The sequence below is a fragment of the Accipiter gentilis genome, chromosome 18 (genome assembly GCF_929443795.1).
Source record: "Accipiter gentilis chromosome 18, bAccGen1.1, whole genome shotgun sequence".
In the NCBI taxonomy this organism is placed as follows: Eukaryota; Metazoa; Chordata; class Aves; order Accipitriformes; family Accipitridae; genus Astur; species Astur gentilis.
In genome coordinates this window covers 21,674,477-21,692,818 of record NC_064897.1, presented here as the reverse complement: position 1 = coordinate 21,692,818, position 18,342 = coordinate 21,674,477, and the positions used below count along the sequence as shown (strand labels likewise).

General features: G+C 40.9%; 1 protein-coding gene across 4 annotated transcripts in view; it reads left to right on the top strand.

Annotated features, from left to right (window-relative positions):
• Positions 1 to 18,342, top strand: part of KIAA1549 (KIAA1549 ortholog) — a 152,090-nt gene that overhangs the window by 60,422 nt on the left and 73,326 nt on the right. For all 4 annotated transcript variants that reach the window (XM_049822188.1, XM_049822185.1, XM_049822189.1 and 1 more), the window contains exons 2-3: positions 12,350 to 15,085; positions 16,580 to 16,668. In XM_049822188.1, coding sequence (XP_049678145.1) covers positions 12,350 to 15,085; positions 16,580 to 16,668 — 2,825 coding nt within the window. The remainder of the gene's footprint in view (positions 1 to 12,349; positions 15,086 to 16,579; positions 16,669 to 18,342) is intronic.

The window sequence follows — 18,342 nt, the reverse complement described above, 5'->3', positions numbered from 1 at the left end:
AAATAAAAAATTTATATTAGTTTGGCGATACGTGGCAAAGTAGTACAACGTATCTGTGTTGTGACCTGATCTAGAAACACTGGCCATTTTCGATCATGGGCACTTATGCGGTGTGACTTGTGAAAGGCCAGGCTGTTGTAAGGGAAGAAAATAGCCATATGCATGATGCAGCCTCTTAAATAATTGAAATCGGCTTGATATAGATGACTTTATCCTCCTTTCCTGGGGGCTGTTCTTTTCCATAGGAAAGAATTTATTCTTGAGAGATTTTTTTTTTTGTAATTGAACAGTTCTTGAGGTAGTTGCTTACAAAATTTTCATTTGGTGTATCTCATCTTGGTGGTACTTTTGTGCTTTCTAAGGTGTGGATGTATAGTTACTATGAATAACGTTATTTCCTGGGATTAGGTAATTAGGAGAAGAACTCATGAACAGTCAACCGGGATCTTTAATTCAGATCTTCCACCTGAGAAAGGGGAATAATCTCAACATACAGCAGCTTGGGTCAGCTCTTAAGAGTATGTCTGGTTATACCCAATGTGCTGTCCTCTAGCAGTCTCTTTCTTCTAGGCAGGAGTGGATTTTCTAGCTCTGTAAGGGACATAGCACACAACATTTGTGTACATTGTAAATACTCCATCTCAATTAACTTAATAGAGAAGGTTACTGTATTTCTTTTCCCTTTCTTTTGAATCTGTTTCGCTGCAAGTAGAATTCTTCTAAACAGTAAATTTCTTAAGACTGGTACACTATGGAAATTAACACATTGGTGTTATTTCTTTATCCAGTGATTGTTTATTTTAACATTATCTGGAATAAAAGTGTGAAAGTAGTTATTAACATGTGCAGTCATTTTCATTTCATTTATATTGTTTGGAGACATCATGATGTGCATAAGCCGATTTTTTTGAAACACTACAGAAGCCCACAATTATTTTAAATTGTACTAAGCGTGCAGTAAAGGAGAATAGTTGTGTGTGTGTGATCAGAAAGGGGTCTGTTCTTCATTTTGGAAAATCATATCTATTTATTTGCATTTATATGCAAATAAAAAGTGTGCATCAGCTTTGCCTTTACTTGGTGTTTTTGTTCTTGGAACTTGTGTCATGATTCCTGATAAGACTGAACTCTTGGTTACCTACAGTTCTGCCTTTTCCCTCATTACAGATGTAACTGAATTACTTTCTCTTGGAATATTTTTGGAAGGGAGGTGCTTCAAATGTGTAGTACCTTGTGGAGAGCACTGGCAGCCCCATTTACCCTGCAGAGGCCCAGTTTCAATGCAGTGATAATTTTCAAGTAGGAACATTAAAGCCATTCATGACACCAAACCCCCAACTTGTAAATTCAGTTTAGAATCCAATAGGTAGCTGTTTTAACTTCCAAATATAGTGTGCTGTCATGAGGTGTACCACATATGAAAGGAACACAGTGCTTCACCAGGTTCAAGGGGATGATATTTTTTAAGTAGATAGGTTGAAGCTATTGACAACATCATAAACAAAAAAGCCCCATTTTTAAGTTCAGTTCAGAATCTAAAGGGTGTCTCTTTCTGCTTCCAAAAATACTGTGTACTGTCCTGAGGTGTCCCACATAAGGGAGGAACTCAACAACACTTCTCAGGGTTAAACTTCTACACTGTCCTAAAATGTAGATCATACCATCTCGAAACACATACCAAGGCCTGAATTCAAGAGAAGCCTGTAGTCTTACGAGACCAATGTTTACTCTTCCTGGATATTTATTTTTTCTACTGGTTTTGTCTTGGAGACTGTGCAGCCAGAATGCATCTCAACCCAGTTTTCTGGATGCTTTCTCCAGTGTGCATGGGAATCAGCATGATTTTAACCAGATGTGAGATTCACCTGAGGAGCTTCTAATCCTGGCCCAGGTTTTTTCAGTGGAGAATACCTTTAACAGTGCCACCTGGGATAGATGGAGTAGTGCATATATGTCTGTGTTTAATCAATATATGATACAATTTATAATCCCTCACTGACTCCTTTGTCTGTAGCTTTACTGAACAAAGATGCAGGTAGGTTGGAACCTTATACAACCTTACACAGTAGAGCCTATGGAGAAGTGAAGGGATGACCCAGGGAGCTTAAAGACCAGGAAAGGTCCTAGTAAGGACTTAGAAGGACCATCCCTTCAGTGTCATCGTTTGCTTCAGCAACAATTCACAGCCAAGGCAACATGGTGCAGCATCTTGAAAAGTCTAATTGTAATGGGATGCTTTATGGAAGCCAAGGTGACAAGTATGCAGTGATTATTATTGAATGTGGCAGAGTTTGGCCGTTGTTATCTGCATGTGTATGATGCCTTGCCCACCTCTTTTTCTCCTTGTTGCTTTAAAGACAATATATTTTCTTTCATGCTGCTAATAAATGTCAGTTATAACAAAACCATCGTCTCCAAGGCTAGTGTGGCTGTGCTGTGGCTGTTCAGTTTCTTTAATGCTCAGTTGTTCTGAAACATGTTTCAGTTGTGCTCTGCTAGTATTCTTGCTTGGGAAAGGTGCATTAACTGACCTGTTTCCCAGCAAGTTGTTTCTGTTTCTTATTTGTCTCCTGTGTCTTAAGTTTTGATAAGAGGATATTCCTTGTCTCTCCTTCTTATTGTTGGCTTTGTAGTATATTTCCCAATATGTTAAGTAGGAAGTTTTACTTTGTGATGTTTCTGAAGAGATACTGTTTCTGTAAAAAATGCTGTGAGCAGACTCCCCCATAAAGTAGGACTATGTAATGTTTTCCACTCCCATATATTTCTCTTTTACAGTTGTTTTGTTACCTTTCTGGTTCTTCTATATATATGTCTAGTAAGAATGCTCTCCTTAGATTATTTTTCTGGATTATCTATATATTCATTGTTTCCTACAGCAGATCCTTTTCTGATTTATTTCTGCTACTCTTGTTAATGTGTTATCTATTCATTCTTTTATTCTGTTGTTAACTGAGGCTGTGAAGTTTCTAGGGCCATGCAGAAACCACAGTTCTTATTACAGGATGGTCTTATTGCCAGGATTTGGGGACTTCAGTATCCACAGCTGCTTTCTCTTAAGCTTGGAGTGCCACATCCATCTTGAGCAACTAAGAGTACCAAGAAATAGAAGACTCACACCTTAATATCTTGGGTGTTATTCAGAGGCCAGTAACTTGTGATCTCACAGCACCAGCTTCAGCACTCGGAAAAGATGATGCAGCTTTGCTGGAGGTGGTAGAGTTGAACTCATTTGTGTTGGTCATGAGCTTGGCCCCAGGTCTGAAAGCTTAGATGGCAGTAGCTCAGGATAACTTGTTTCCAGTGGAGTGCTCTGAGAGTGGTGATTAGGCCTGTTGTATTGCATTAAGGACACAGAAGAAAAGGCTTTGGGCAAGTTTCATTTCTTTTAAGATGCTAGCAACTGTGATTTCTTTACATGTCATGTTTTGAAGATGTTGTTAAGGAGAAAAAGACAGAAAGACCAGAATTATTTGCTAAATCTTGAGATACTTGCACAAGGAAACATACTACTTGATATCATATTCTTAAAACTGGTGCAGTTCCAGAACCTCTAGTAAGGGTATTTGCATTGAATTTGCTTATGTTGTCCAGTGGATGCCTAAGCCTGAACAGCCTATAGGGAGGGGGCAGAAGAGTGTGTGTGGTTTTACGTGTGGATCTTTTGCTTATTTGGTTTTTTTTTATTATTTTTTGAAATAATACTTGTGTTGCTTTCTTCTTTCCTAATAATTTTGCCAGGGAATTGTCTTGTGGAAGTTCTATGCTATAAATTATGGCAGAAGTTTGATCTTTGGTGTTACACAGTGATTCTATTACAGGGGTTTTTTAGGAGATGTCTTTTTCCAGGTGAGGTCAAGGCCAGAAAAACTTGCACGTTGTAAAGAAAAACCTTAGGTAACATTTCAAACCTCTACTTAAAAGTGAGTACTTGAAATTCTGTTCCATCTCTTTGTATGTCTCTTTTCTTTTCATGTTTTCAGCTCTTGGTGAACACTCAGTTTCAACCCCAAAGGCTGGGGTAGCTGGGACTGTTCTGCTCTCTTTCCCAGCTTTTCTTTGAAATCTCCTTTCATTGACATGCTCTCTCATGTGACTTGATTTGCCGAGTGATACATGCTGCGAGTATCGCTAAATGCCTTCATATCCGACTGTGCAAGAGCTTTTCACTGTTACTTGCTTATGCATATACAGCTGTTTGAAAAATTAAGCATGTACAGGCATATTGTTACGATCTGGCCCTGGAGCAGTGAAGTTGTGTTGTTTTGTGAGCTCAATACAGAGTGATGGTACTCTGCCAGTTGAAAAATCTCATTTCTTCAGATTTTTCATCATGCTTTGTGTAACGAAAGTCTTGTGAATTAACTTCTCAAAGGAGCTGCTTTTAGGTGTTGCAGGTTGGGAGTTCCATTTATTCCTGGAGGATTTTCGAGCAACAAGCCTGCTGACCTGAACAACTTAAAGCTCAGTCAAGGGTATTTTTCCTTTGTCAGCACGGCATAGTTAAGGATATGTGTCAATGAAGAGAGTCCCTGTGGATAACTGGGTTACTAGGATACAGCGTAGGCTGTTCTAATTAGGCAGTTACTCTTGTCTTCAGGCTCTCTGTCATTACATTGCTTCTAGAGATTTTGTAGTGGTAACACAATTTAAGAAATAAAAATTATTTTTTTTTTAAGGATGTATGTTTTGCTAGAAGTATTTTTATGCATTGGGTGCAAAATACTAGTCACTGATATGTCATCTGCACAAAAGAGAGGCTAATATAAATTTAATTGGTCTTTTCAAAAGCTTCCAGGATCTGCATTTTGGAGGACGCTGCAGTGTTGAGCATAAACAGAAAGCTTCTCAGTAGTCATTTGGTTGGATGAAAAATGACACTGGCTCTTTAGAGACTAAAAATCAAGTTGCTGTGGAGAGAGCAATTAAAAAAAAAGGAAAAAAAAAAAAAGATGGGGGGGGGGGGGGGGAGCTTTTTCTTTTTAAAATGTGACCTGGTTATCATGATGACCAAATCTGATGAGAGTTTTTCTTAGAATTAACATTTGTAAAGCCAATTCAAGTTTGTTTGTGCTTGATCCCTAACATATGGCTTCCCACATGATGATGTCATGTACAACTAAATGCCAAAAAAGCGTGAATGCTCCCAGCAAAAGCTACACTTTGAACTATGTTTTCATTTGCATTTTTCTGTGCATGTGCGTGCGTGGCCAGCCAGCTGGTGATGTTGGAGCACTGAGCTCTGCACGAAGCTGTTGCTTTCCTCAACTGTGGATGATGGTCTGTAGGAACATGTAGTGACCATAGAAGGCTTCTGTATTGGGAAACATCTACCTTTCTTCCCTCTGAGATGTTTGAAATGGTGTGAATTGTCATGGGTAGTTTGCTTTCTCACCTCTGCATTTGGGTATCTCTGTTCGGAGATGTTCTAGAGAAGGATTGTCAGCTTGAGGCATCTTGGTGCTGTAAGAGCTTTATGCAGTCCACAAGTGAGGATTTCTGTATCATTTTGGTTTGCAGGTGTTGTGTAGGCATGACAAACTGTTCTGTGCTTGGGTTTTGTTCCCAGCGCACTTGTTAGCAAAGTTGTAGTTTTTCAAAGACGATAACTGTTTGGGAGGTGGACCTCACCGTCTGCTTGTGTTTATGGAGTGGGTGGTGGGGTTGTTTGCTCTCCCCCCATCTGTATGCTCTCCTGCCCTTACTGCCTGATCTGGTGGTGTGCTGTTATCGTCTGTGTTACAAAAAGCTTCACTTGGGTTGCAAGGTTTTTCCTCTCTTTTGTGCAAAACAGAATGTGTTACAGTGGTATTAAATAAAGAAAAGCTGTGGTTTTTTAATCTACCATTTACTGTAAACTACTACAGGGACCTGTTCTGCCCAAGCAGTGGATATGTTAGGAAGATTTCTGGATCAAAACATAGTTTGCAAGTTTTCTGATGAGGTGTTCTATCAGCTGTGTAGTAGAAGTTGGGACCCCAGACCGCCTACAGCTCTTTAACATGATGGTTATCAGCAAAAGCATCCTAAAGGAAGTTTTGAGGGTGTTTTAAATGTTCAATGAGGAAGAAAATGTAAACGCTAGTGCCTGGTATTATAGGTTCATTGGTTTTGGTTTTTAAATGTGGTACTTGAAGATTGTCATGATGTATGTTTTGACTCGGGTATGAAATGCGGTTAGACTGCCTTCTACTACATTATTTACAAAGTCTTTATCAACTCTGCTGGCAAGCAAGCAAGGGTTTATCTTTGCCCTTCCCTTTGTGCTTTGGTGCATCTTTTCTCCTCATGCAGAGATGGAAGCTTGTGCTCGTTTGCTCTGCAGGAGGGGGAGTTTCTTGTATGCTTGCACCTGGGCAGCAGCTGAGCCACATCTGTTTGCATGTGGATGAAGAATGACTTCAAGAACGTTTCTCTTCTTTCTTGGCTATGTATTGAAACCTAAAGTGTGCAAAAGTGAGCATGCGTGTACGTAGGCACTCACTTTGCATGATTCCTATTAACACTATTATTTTTCTCTTAATACAACTTTTTCTATTTGTTATGAAATTTTATCTTCAACTGCAGCTCAAAAGAGTACTGAGGCAGCATAATTTTTTTTTTTTCTTTCTCTCTCTTTTAGCCCTTCAGGTGGTACAAGCAGCTTAGTTAAAATTTATAAGAGCGTGTAAGTAAATGATGCGAGATATGCTCAATCTTTTACCATAAGAAAATGAACACTTTTGAGAAACAGCTCTTGGGACTCCGGATGATTTGTGTCCCTTGCACAGCCTGAGTGTGTGCTGCCCCGAGGGAGCGTTGGGCATGGGTGCAGCATGTGCTCTGGGCAACAGAACCTTCCGAAAGCTGCCCAGACCCAGGTGAGAGGTGGGAGCTGGAGCTTGGGAAGATGGGAACGATGCAGGCTCCCATTCTCTCCTCTCCCTGGCTTTTGTGTGCCAGGGGTGATTACTGTCACTGTTCAATCCATGCTTAATGCCTCCCAGAGAAGCAAGCTGACAGCTTTTCAGCTGCACATGCTTCTGTGACTGGTATTTTCCTACAAGCCAGACACCTAAGAAATTTAGTTAAAGGCTTACATGAGAGAGCTTTGTAAATTTTTTGCAATGACCTAATGCATACAAGCTCTTTCTGATGGAAGCTGAACTAAATGCTGTTAAATAAATTAGAAAGTTGTGTTAAGCTGTATGAGGAAGAGTTATGATTTTTTTTTCAGATGCATTTTTGTCTCTTATCTATTTGCCTTGGTTGGTCTCACCCTACCCTACGTTCAGTTATTTCAATGTCTTACTTCCCATTTCTCAAAGAAAAAGTTACATTAAAAAAATGTTATTAAAAGCTTCCCTTAAATGTGATGTGCTACTCTACCCCATAGTCCGGAAGCTGGTTCAAGTGGTGAATATTCCTAGTGAGTTCATAGCTTTATTTTTAATAATTTGGGAACTGTTGTTATCTAGTTACCTAATAGGGATTTTCCCATAATACTTGGAATGTATGTAGCATCAGTTGCCCCTTTCCTAAAATGCCTTTGTTTGAAACAATGGGCAGCAATAAAAGAGCAATTTTTCACCTTGCATAAAAAATAAAGGTACTTTAACTTAACTTTGTAGATCATTGTGTTAGTACACAGAAGATAGTTTTAAGTGATGTATGTTTTGAACTGGCTTGCTGCTAGTCTGCTGGCATTTTCTGATGTTTGCAAACTTTATTAGCCATTACTTAGTTTCTTAAAAATAATACAGCAAAAATTACGAGTTCTATTCTCAAGGTTTAATTTTATCACAAATAAAGACTTCTCTGTTATATTTGTTGTTGTTATGCCTGTACCTGTCATCTATAATTTAACATCTTCATAATATAGGAAATTACCTACATTTTAGTAGATATTGATAGTCATGATAGTGTACAATTGCCACATTTTAATAGCAGAGTGCAGAAAAGCGATGCAACTTTACTGGAGTCACATGAGACGTCAGTGGCAGAGGTGATGTTACATGTTGGATCATGCATTTTAAAATATATGAAAGTATATTATAAATGAAATATTAAGCTATGAAAGCATATGAATATAAGCATATCTCATGACAAATATATATTTGAAAAATCATCCTTTTTTACTTTATTAAAGATCATAGAATAGACATTACTTTTCATCGCGTGCAACTACAGGAAGGATGAAAACTACATCCCTCTAATTGCTTTCTGGAAAAATGACTGGTCTAGTTCCTGGTTTATGAATGCACATAGTTTTCTGGCAAGCTGACATAGTATATTTTTGTCACCAGAGAAGTCCACAGACTGCAGCAGTCCTTTGCTCTAGTCATGGGAAAGTGCTGTGCTGGTATTACGGCCCTTCCCGAATTCACACAAGTCTGCACCAGTGTTAACGGTGCATGGCTGTGCTTCTGTAAATAAGGATTTGGCAGTTGAAGGGATCGTTGTGTTCAGTGACAGATTTCATTACTTGTGAATTTCGGTCAGGCTCTGACCCGTTTTGGGGTGCAGCAGAAGCAGCAGAGAGTTCATCACCCCGAGCCCGTCAGCACATTTCCTACGCTGTCACTCCTCCAGTGTCCGAATGTCACTGTCTGAGCGGGGGCGTTGTACGGGTGCCATCTGTGCCTCCCGTGGCCCTTGCCACAAGCGCTCTCCTTTCCTCCCCTTTGCTCTTGGGATCACAGCTTTGCTTCCAAAGCTATCTATTCTTTTTCATAACGTTATCGGCTTGGTGGAGTTTGGCTTGTCTGATTGTCATCCTGTCACTGTTGCCTAGCTCAATGGCAGTACAGTTGCTGGACGGTGAAACCGTCACCCACAACAACAGCTGTGCAAACAAACAAGTCAGCATTGATATTCATCAATAGCTTTGTGCAGTCGTGGCGTTGAGATACACCAGAACGTGTGCAATCTGTCTGCTTTCTTTGTCCCACAGTATAGCCAGATCGGCTGCTCTGCACCGACGAGGGCGTGATTGTCATGCCGTGGTGTGCCTTCACCTCCTTCCCTTTTCCCTTTGCTTTTCCTTCTTCTTTGTGGGCTGTCTGGCTGCTCCTGGGCACATCTGCCGCACGTCCCATCTGCTCTCCACGAGAGGCGCGCACAGTTCTGACAAGCAGTGTTCAAGTAGTACACTGCTCTTCTGGAGATGACAGAAAACAATAATTTGTATTATTAATGGCATGTCACTAAGGCTTCCTGCTTCTAAAATGCTAAGCAAAGCAAATAACATGGAACAGTGGCTTACGAACTTGCCGTTGAGTTGTTTCAAAATCTTGTATGCACAAGTGAATTTTTTGCATTCCACTTACCTCAAGTAACAATGCTCTTACCTTGTCTTACAGCTTGTAACTTTTTCAAGACATGGTGTGTTTTCCTTAAAAAAAAAAAACCCCAACATCTTTTTCAGAAGTTGTGTTCCTTCCTTCCTGGTGTCAGTGGCAAGATTCTTTACACTAAGAGGCACAGGTGTATGATAAAATTGTTATTTACTATTATTTTATGTCTTTCAAGGAAAAAAATAGTAGCAGACTGTGAAGAAAAAACTAATTCTAAAGTCAGAATGAATTTAAAGCCAAGATTGCTCCTGATTCTTATGCATGTCTATTGGACAGCTTATAGTGGTGCAATTTTTCAGAACATCTTTCTGTGATGTGTAGTCACTTCCAGTAGGATCTTGCCTTGTGACAGCTCTCCTATCAAACTGAACAAAGATAAAGGGAGCTCTCTCTGGGTGAAGGAAGAAGCTGATACACAGCACAGGCATGTATAGACAGTGAAACTTTTGTTTGTGGAATCACCTCTAGCTTTGGGTCGAAGATTTGTGTAGATATGTGATCGAAAGTGCAGTTAATAATTAGTATGTGTTCACCTTTGCCTGTCATATTAACTTCCATGTGTACTAATGCCACGTTTACCATGCTTACTGTGTTGAAGCTAACACAGCTGCCTTGTGTTACTGCTGCAGGGATTTACAACGTGAAGCTGTGATGAACAAGAAGAACTTTATCCGTTTGCAGGCACACGTGCTATGTAGAACTCGCTATAAGCAAGTGTGAGGCATCCAAAGCGTGACCAAGGTGGACAGGATTTTACAGGGCTGGCTAAAAGGAATAGTGCATGCGTATAGGGAGAGAAGTGATTCATTTTGGCAGTGTTTAAGTCTTGTAAGCCTTGTAAGTCTTTTACTTTAGTAACTCCCTGCTTACTCAAAATGTCACAAAGAGGGGGGGGAAAAAAAGGCTGGAAGCCTTAGTCAAAGGACGGAGTGAGGCTAGGGAGACTTTCAGTGAGGAGATGATGTTGAACAGCTTTTGGTCGGCAAACAGGGCTGGCTAAGGGTCCGTGTTTCGGTTCCGTGCTTGCTAGAAGCTGCCCTGTCTGTTACCCACGTTAACCGCTTGTGAAAGTGGTTATTCCACGGTGGCTGCACTGTGCCATGTTCAAACAGCTGACCTCCATGGAGGAAGTCAAGGATGGACTCGTGTATTTGTCTTACGTACTTTTACAAGAGTGTACCTGTTTTCTCTCCCTCTCCTGAGAGTATTGTAAGGCAGTATATTTTATCGTCACACCACAACTAAGCATCATAAAGCTAGCAATGCCTACAGTGAGTTTCAGGAGGAAAAAATGGATTGGGACTATTTGAGAGAATAGTACCTGTTATGCTGCAAAACATTGTGCATGGGATCAGTAAAATAAAGTATATAATCACAGCGTTCATTTGATTAAATGTGATTAGTGGTACAGTGGTATTAGCTCTGTGCATTAATTCTTGTAATTGTTCTTCCCAGATCAGCAACTTCAAGATTTATCAAGTCAGTATGTCAGTGCTGGAAAAGTTGTGTCAAGGAATTTAGCAAACAGATCAGGGAGACGGGGATGAGTACAGCAGTTTATCACCTTTGGAAGGTGTCGTTAGACTGACAACAGTCCTTAACAGATAGGTGAGCTATTCCTGCAAGATCTACCATGGGTTATTGAGTTCAAGGCATCCTCTAAAGGGTTACAAATGTAGTTACAGTTGAGCAGTGTACTGTATCACCATCCGGCACTTTATACTGTGTATGCTCATTTTTATTTTAAACTGGTCCCTGGTGGTTTAACTGGATGGGATTCTCCTCCCCCCTCTCCCCCTGCCTTTTTAATGTGCATTGTCAGTAGGTTCCAGCAGCACTGCATGGATGGTCCAAAATGAAATCAGAATGATCAAGTGGGATAGCTAATTTAAGGACGAAGTCTTTGTGTATGTCCTTGAAAAATATCCTGCAGCAATTTTCTGTGATTCCCTTTAATATTTGTTTCTGAAGGTTATTAATCCAGTCTTGACATTTCAGAAAAGTACTCAAGCAATAATCAACCTTTTCACGGCAAAAAGCATTCATGGTTGGAAAAGTTTATATACAGATCTTCTCTATAACCCAAGAACACTTTTGTGAGAGAGGAGGAATTATAGTCAAGTTATGCAAATTATATTAATGTATGATTTTTGCAAATATTTTGTTCAAATATCTGGTGAATTCTTAGCTTTTTCCCCTTTGTGTTTGAACCCAGCTATTAGTACTTGAATTTTGCAAACTGGAGCAGTTAAAGTTTTATTGCAGGTGGCCCATAAACAGAGTACTCCTGCAGTGGGTTGTGAATAGAGGTGGCAATTGTGTGATGAAGCAATTTGTCACTGACTGCTAAAAGGCCAGAAGTTAAATGAATGGCTGACAATGTAAGCGTAACTACTGGACATGTTACTTAGCAAATTCTTGTAGTTGATATCAGGTCCGCATTTGCCTTATGTAAAGGGAACCCCTCTTCATCTCTCCTACGTGTTGCTCATTTCTGATAGGAGAGAGAGAACCTGGTTCTTGAAACAGAACAGATCTGCTAGCGAGCCTAATATTGAGAAATAATAAAACCAGAGGAAATGAAGTGGTGCTAAAGGAAAGCAGAAGACCTAAAGTAATGCAAAATTTTTCCCTGCATTGTTCCTTGTTACCCTCTTCGGTTTGTTTACTTTGTGAGACCGTTAGCTGACATGTGCTGTAGCCTTGCATAGTAAGAGGGAACCACTTTCTGTCTCGCTGGAGTGCTGCTGTAGAGAGAAAAGTAGGTGCGGGGTGAGAGAAGCTCCATGTTGTCCTGCTCGTTTCCAGGGAATGGAGGTTCACAGGCAATCTTACTATTTGTGCTGACTTGCTCATGGAGGTTTTTCACGTACCGAGAGGTTTTGTCTCAGCCCTTGAATTCTGGGCAGTTGTCTCCAGAAATACTGTGCCTGAGGTTTGCGTATTGCCATCTTACTACTTGTGGTAATCTGGTGGGTTTCATTTTTTGTTTTTCTCTCTCCCTCTTTATTTAGATGAGAGATCCTTGGAACAGCAAAATTTTTCCTTTTTCTCAATGGACTCAAAAGTGCACCAAAGCATATCAGGCAGCAGGACACAAATGGCCTTAGCAAAAAGTACTTTGGAGTTCCAAGAAAGTAATTTCCTTCAAACGGTTTTATCATCAGTTACCACTCCCTTTGATGTGACTTTATTTAACCAAGAAGAAATGGTCAGGATTTCAGAAGGGAGAAGTACGCCATTGGTAGATGTTTCTGTAACAAGCAATGAGGCGTTCTTAAGTGACGATGAATTTATTAGCTCATTTCCAAAGGCACCGTGGACTCCTCCGCTGAAGTCTTTTGCAGTTTTAACCGATCATCATGCAGTTAATACAGTAGAGCCACCAAGAGAAATGTTAGAAACTGTCTTGCTAACACCTTCATTATCTGTCCTTTTTTCACCATATGATATCTCAGAAACAGCACAGCAAAAGACTCCATTGAGTGCTGTCCCTGAACGCAGTAACACTCTTACAGAACTGAAGCCTTTTGTACCAGATAGTGAAATGCTAACAGCAAGCAGAGACTTGCCGTTGTACCCTCCAAATACAGCTATTTATTTCACTTCCATTCCTTTAGAGGTGGGAGTTGCAGTGCAGGAAAACATAAATGCAAGTTTAACAGCTCTGCCTTTCGGGGCTGCATCAGAAGGGTCGCCTCTTCATCTCAAGCTGCTGGATAAAAATAGCCCTGTGACCCCAGATGCCACAGCACAAAGTGCAGACCCATATGGTGACATTTATGCTGATGTGAGTACCAGGGCAGCAGAAACTCTCAGTCTACGGACCTACCCCAGTCCAAGTATTCCCTGGGCCACCCCGGCTTCAGCCGCCAGTGCTGAGCCTGCTTTGTTTCCTATTAGTCTTCCACCTGCGTCCTTGCTTCACTCAGCTGCCATTTCCACAGACTCTAATACAGTTCTTAATGCCAGCCTGTTTACACATGAATTCTCCAGTATAACACCAAATTTGCCTGCCAGTTCAGAAATAGCAAGTCAATCCGAGCTTGTCAGTAAGCTCATGAGTCCAGTGCCTTTCACGAGATCATACAGTTCTTGTCTGTATTGTGACTCAGTTTCACTGCTGCCAGAGGCAGGCTTTTCCCCAGAACATGATGTGGGCTCAGGCGATTACGTTGAAACTTTGTCCATCGCAGCGTCTGAAGTTCAAGGCATAACTCCGTTTGCAACTGTAATTGCTGATGTGTATGAATTAGAGGAGCCTACACCTGAGATTTTTGATACTTCTTTTCCATCAAGACCAGTTGTTTCATTTTCTTCAAGATTTGCAGAAATGTCGGATTCAAGTGTGTTTTTATTGAGCACTGCGGACACTGACCTTAACGACAGAAGACCTATAACAATTTCTTCTTACCATCAGCTCCCTGGAGGAACATCACTGAACATCTCTGTTGCCCAGTTCTCCCTCCCTGTTCTGGAAACAGTTTCGTTGACACCAAGCACTCATGTAGAACCTCCTGATGCCACCACCGTTCTGTTTGACTCTACCTTCATCCCGAGTGAGCCGGTAGCATCATTTGCAGTCAGTCATACAACTTTGCTGGAGTTGCCAGAATTAATGCCATCAGAATCTGTGGTTTTACTTGACAAGAGTTCTACAAGGGAGGAACCGTCTTTAAATATTTCAGGTTTTCCATCCAATCTTTTATCAACACCATTTCTTATTGAACCTAGCTACTTGTCTTTATCATTGGCCATGCTAAATTCTTACTCTGCCATGCAAAGTGATTTATCAACACTCTTACCTCAGACCTTGTTGACTGGGACATCAGTACTTTCTGAGGATGTTTCCAGCTGGGACTTGGCTACCACTATCAGCTCTGCCACTGACACCGAGGTTTCTCAGTTCCCTCCTGGCCAAACATCATACTTTTATTCAAATGCATCCTCTGTTCCAGGTGCACATGTTCCTGAAATAACGCTATCATCAGATTTTCCCTCCGAGTCATCCGTGTTTCTGGAAGCACCCTCCGTATCGCCAGCGGGCTCTGAAGTTGCGTTTACCTCAGCTGTTACGGGAGCTACCTCTCAGTTGGAGCCTTCACTCTCCGCCTCTCACTCCGTGGTTCCTACCCTGGTGCTGCCTGCTTCCGACACCCAGTCTGTTACCAGCAGCATCTTGCTCAGCGAAACAAATCTGATCTCTTTGTTTACTACCTTTCCGGCAACTCCTGTCTTAAATGTATCTTCATCTCTGCTCTCAACCGCTCTGGCTTCCGATGAGGATATTGGTGCTACAGTTAACCCCACGCTGCTTTTAACGTCTCGCAGCGAGGGCAGTGCCCAGACAGCCCTTCCTCCCGCAGACCCTGACAGCCTGACGTCGCGTGCTGACATCAGCAGCGTGATGCCCTTTCCTACCGCATCTCTGTCTGTGACTATGTCGTTTGCTCCCACGCAGTTTCCTCCGGCTTCTGGCCCTCCCACTGGATATGAGGCTCCAGTAGGAAGCAGTGTAACTGCTGGTACTGATGCATGGGCTGCTTCCACCACTGTCCCCGCAACCACTGCCGCCAGTGCCACGGGCAGCCGCGGTGTCACTGCTGCAGGCAGCGTGGGGACGTTCTCCTCCGTCCCTCTGGTGACCACTACTCCATCTGAACCTGTGGCCATAACCTCGGCCGTGACCACTACCAGGCAGCCCTACGTCTGCGACATCACGGTTCCTGATGCTTACTTAGTCACTGCGGGTAAGATACTCCTAACGTCTTTATTTTGTTTTTCAGAAGCCACTGTAATGTGACCCCCTAGCTAAATTGCCGGTGTCGAATTAGCTAAGTGAACCTTTCAAAGCAATATGGTGTAAATTTAGACAAACGGCTGTAAAAGCATCGATTTATCATTTATTCTTGAAAATAATAGAATTCACTAGAAAAAAATCTGTTGTGATAGTGAGTTTTATATACGTTACACTGCACAGAGAATGAAATTGTCTTCTAAAATTGCTGATGCGTATATGCAAGTATGCTGAATTAGAGGCTGCTTTATCATTTCATGGGTTGTAAGTGAATGTTACTGTCATGGTGCTGTTCTGCCAAACTATTAAATGTTCTGACTGAGTAAGTTTCTCCTTTCAGTTGTTGCTGCTGTTTGTAAAAAAAAACCAAACACCTGCATGTGAGGTAATGTTGTAATATGAAAGAAGAGAGTTGTTCTAAAAAAAGTTTGGGTTTTGTTACCATTTTTATGATTTTACCGTACTAGCTTATGTTTATATTTTCCCTCCTCCCATACTTACTTCAGCTGGATTTGGTGTGTTTGTAACCAGAAAAAGTGACATGTTTCAAGATTAATTGTCTCAGCATCTGTATTTGCTTTTTTTGGTGTTTTCCTACCTCTTCCTAGCTTGTTAACAAAACAATACCAGCGAACTAATCCAGGGCAGCTGCAGAAGTGCTGCATGTTCTGTGGTAAGCAACCCATTTTGCCCTTAAGATTTATTTGTAGTATGTAAAGCAGAACGAGCATAATCTCATTCTCCAGATATGAAGGTGAGCTGGCTATGCTGGTGATGAGGAAGACGTTTTTTACTCTAATTTGAGTAGTTTTGTAGGCAAGTTACTGATGGAAAGTAAATGCTGGATGACGACATGACACTTTTCAGTTGTTTCCTTGACCATAGTCACAGTCTCAGTGTGACTGTAACAGACATGACATCCATAGGGATGTAGGGTTTCTAAAGCAGTTTCTTACTCGGTGGATATCCCTTTCAGTAATTAATGACATGTTTGTTTACTTTTTATCTAAGAGAAAATAGATACATATTTTCTGCGGCTTTTTTCTGACCTCATTTGCATTCCATGTGTTGCCTACAAAACTTTAACTGCGTTATGACAGCAGGCTTGATGTGCACAGGTCAGACAATGTGCTATGACTTTCAGATCCAATTTGAATGCCTCAGTGGCTCTTTAGAAGATTCTTTTAGTAGAATGCTAAAGACATTAGATATGGAAAAACAAAACAAGAGAGAAGAAATAAACCTGGTGTCCCTTAAACTGTATGTACAGTCACTTTTTAGGATACAGTCACACCTTTACCTCTTTCCTTCTCCATTCTATTATCCATTTGATGCAGTTGATCTCATTGCCTGCTTTTTCATGCATTGCACAATTGAAAATGCAGCTTTGAACCAAAGCCCAAGAGATGAAGCTAAAATGTATTGACTGACTGACATTAATTTCCAGTGCTGGCCCAAAGAGCTGTTCTACAAAATGTCAGTGAATCCATCAGAGAAGTGCTCAGAGTTCAGTTCAGGCGATCAGTAGAGCTAGAGGTAAGTGGTATGAAGTGTGTACAAGTACTACTTGATCAATATACTACAACAGTAGTTTTAGTTCACAGGCTAAACCAGTGATTTAAAAACAACCCATGTAGTACTCTCTCAGAGAGGCTTATTCTGCCTTGAATGTTAGTCATGTTTTGTTTGGGTTTTTTTAATGTGAATATGACATCAGCTTTTTTACTTTTAGAATGTCATAGTTTTCTAGGACAACCCTTTCTTGGTTTTGCCAGAGGTGAACAAGCAATGGCCAGCCTCTACTGCTCACCTCCTTTGGCTGGTGAATTGAAACTGGGCTGAAAAGCTTTTACCTTTCAAAATACCTGTTAAAAAGTTTTGTTTCTCCTGCTAGCTGATTATATACTTAGCACCTTAGAGAAAACAAAACCTTCTGCACAGCCTTGTGCTATTTTATGTTGTGATTGAGGCCATCAACACTTGCAGGGGAAGTGGTGGACTCCCAGATGCAGGATTTGGCAGATGAAAAAGGTGGGGGAAAAAAATCAGGCATGCAATGGTAAGATGCAATGCCTTCAAATAGGTGTGACTCCTGTTCTTCCCCCACTCACAGGGCTAGGGATTGCTGCTGTCTTGTTGCTTTTTTGAAAGCTTCTTCTGCTTTGATGTTCAAGGAATCATCTTTGAACAATATTTCAGTGCTGTTTCCTAACCTTAAAGTGAGCGTCTGGTTGAGATGAGGTTTAAAGACCCTATGCCCCTCCTCTATCTCAAACCCTCTGTCTGAGAGGAAAAGACTGTAGAGGTAGTTTGGGGGCTACCTTTGTTGTATAATCAGATACTTCAACACTGGGGACAAAATGAAATGTTTCAGTGGAATTACTGGTGTAGTTGCAGGTTCAGCTGCACTTGCAATTTTTTCATATCTGCATTTATCCAGTTGTGATAGGCCAGCACCATATTATCTTTTTTGAGTCTATGATCTCATTTTCATCATGAAGTTAACTGGAGTTGCAGTTTGAATGTTGAACATAACTTGAGTTTCTCCATGCACTGAATCCCTTGGTGCCTCTAATTTCTGCTTGCCCATCTGTGTGGGGAAATGGTGTTTTGACAGCTCCTTCCATAATCACTGCACTCAATAATTAAACAACTCCTGTCTGATGTTGGAGAATATACCTCTCTACTACTCAGTCAAGATAGGAACATTATGAGTTTCTGCCAAACTTCAGCCACAGTGAGCTGCTACTATAAATTATGTGTAGTTCGGGTCCTTTAGCAATACCTGCCTATAAGCTTTTTAGGTTTTTTTGTAAATAAGAGATTTTTCTTCTGGTTTGTGAATTATACCTTCAGATTGTGCAAACAGGCATAGTCAAGTAGAAGTCAAAAGTTCATGATAATAGAACTACACTAATTTTCAGTGACCTTATACACCTTGATAATATGGAAGCACTTACCCTCTTAATACTAACAGCAGTAAGACAAAATCTGTTGCTAAATATTTGAAGGTTGACTGGAGCAAACATTTGGTATCTTACTTCTTTGTATTTTTGCCCTTTAAATTCCTTCCTTTCAAGCCCTCTACTGCCTTGTAAAGCTCTCAATAGGATGTTTTGGCCCTAAAGCTTCTCAGAAGCAACTGTTTTTATAAATAATGCAGTTAGTCTGGCTTCATTCTTTGCAAACTCTTTTTTATTGAAAGGAGAA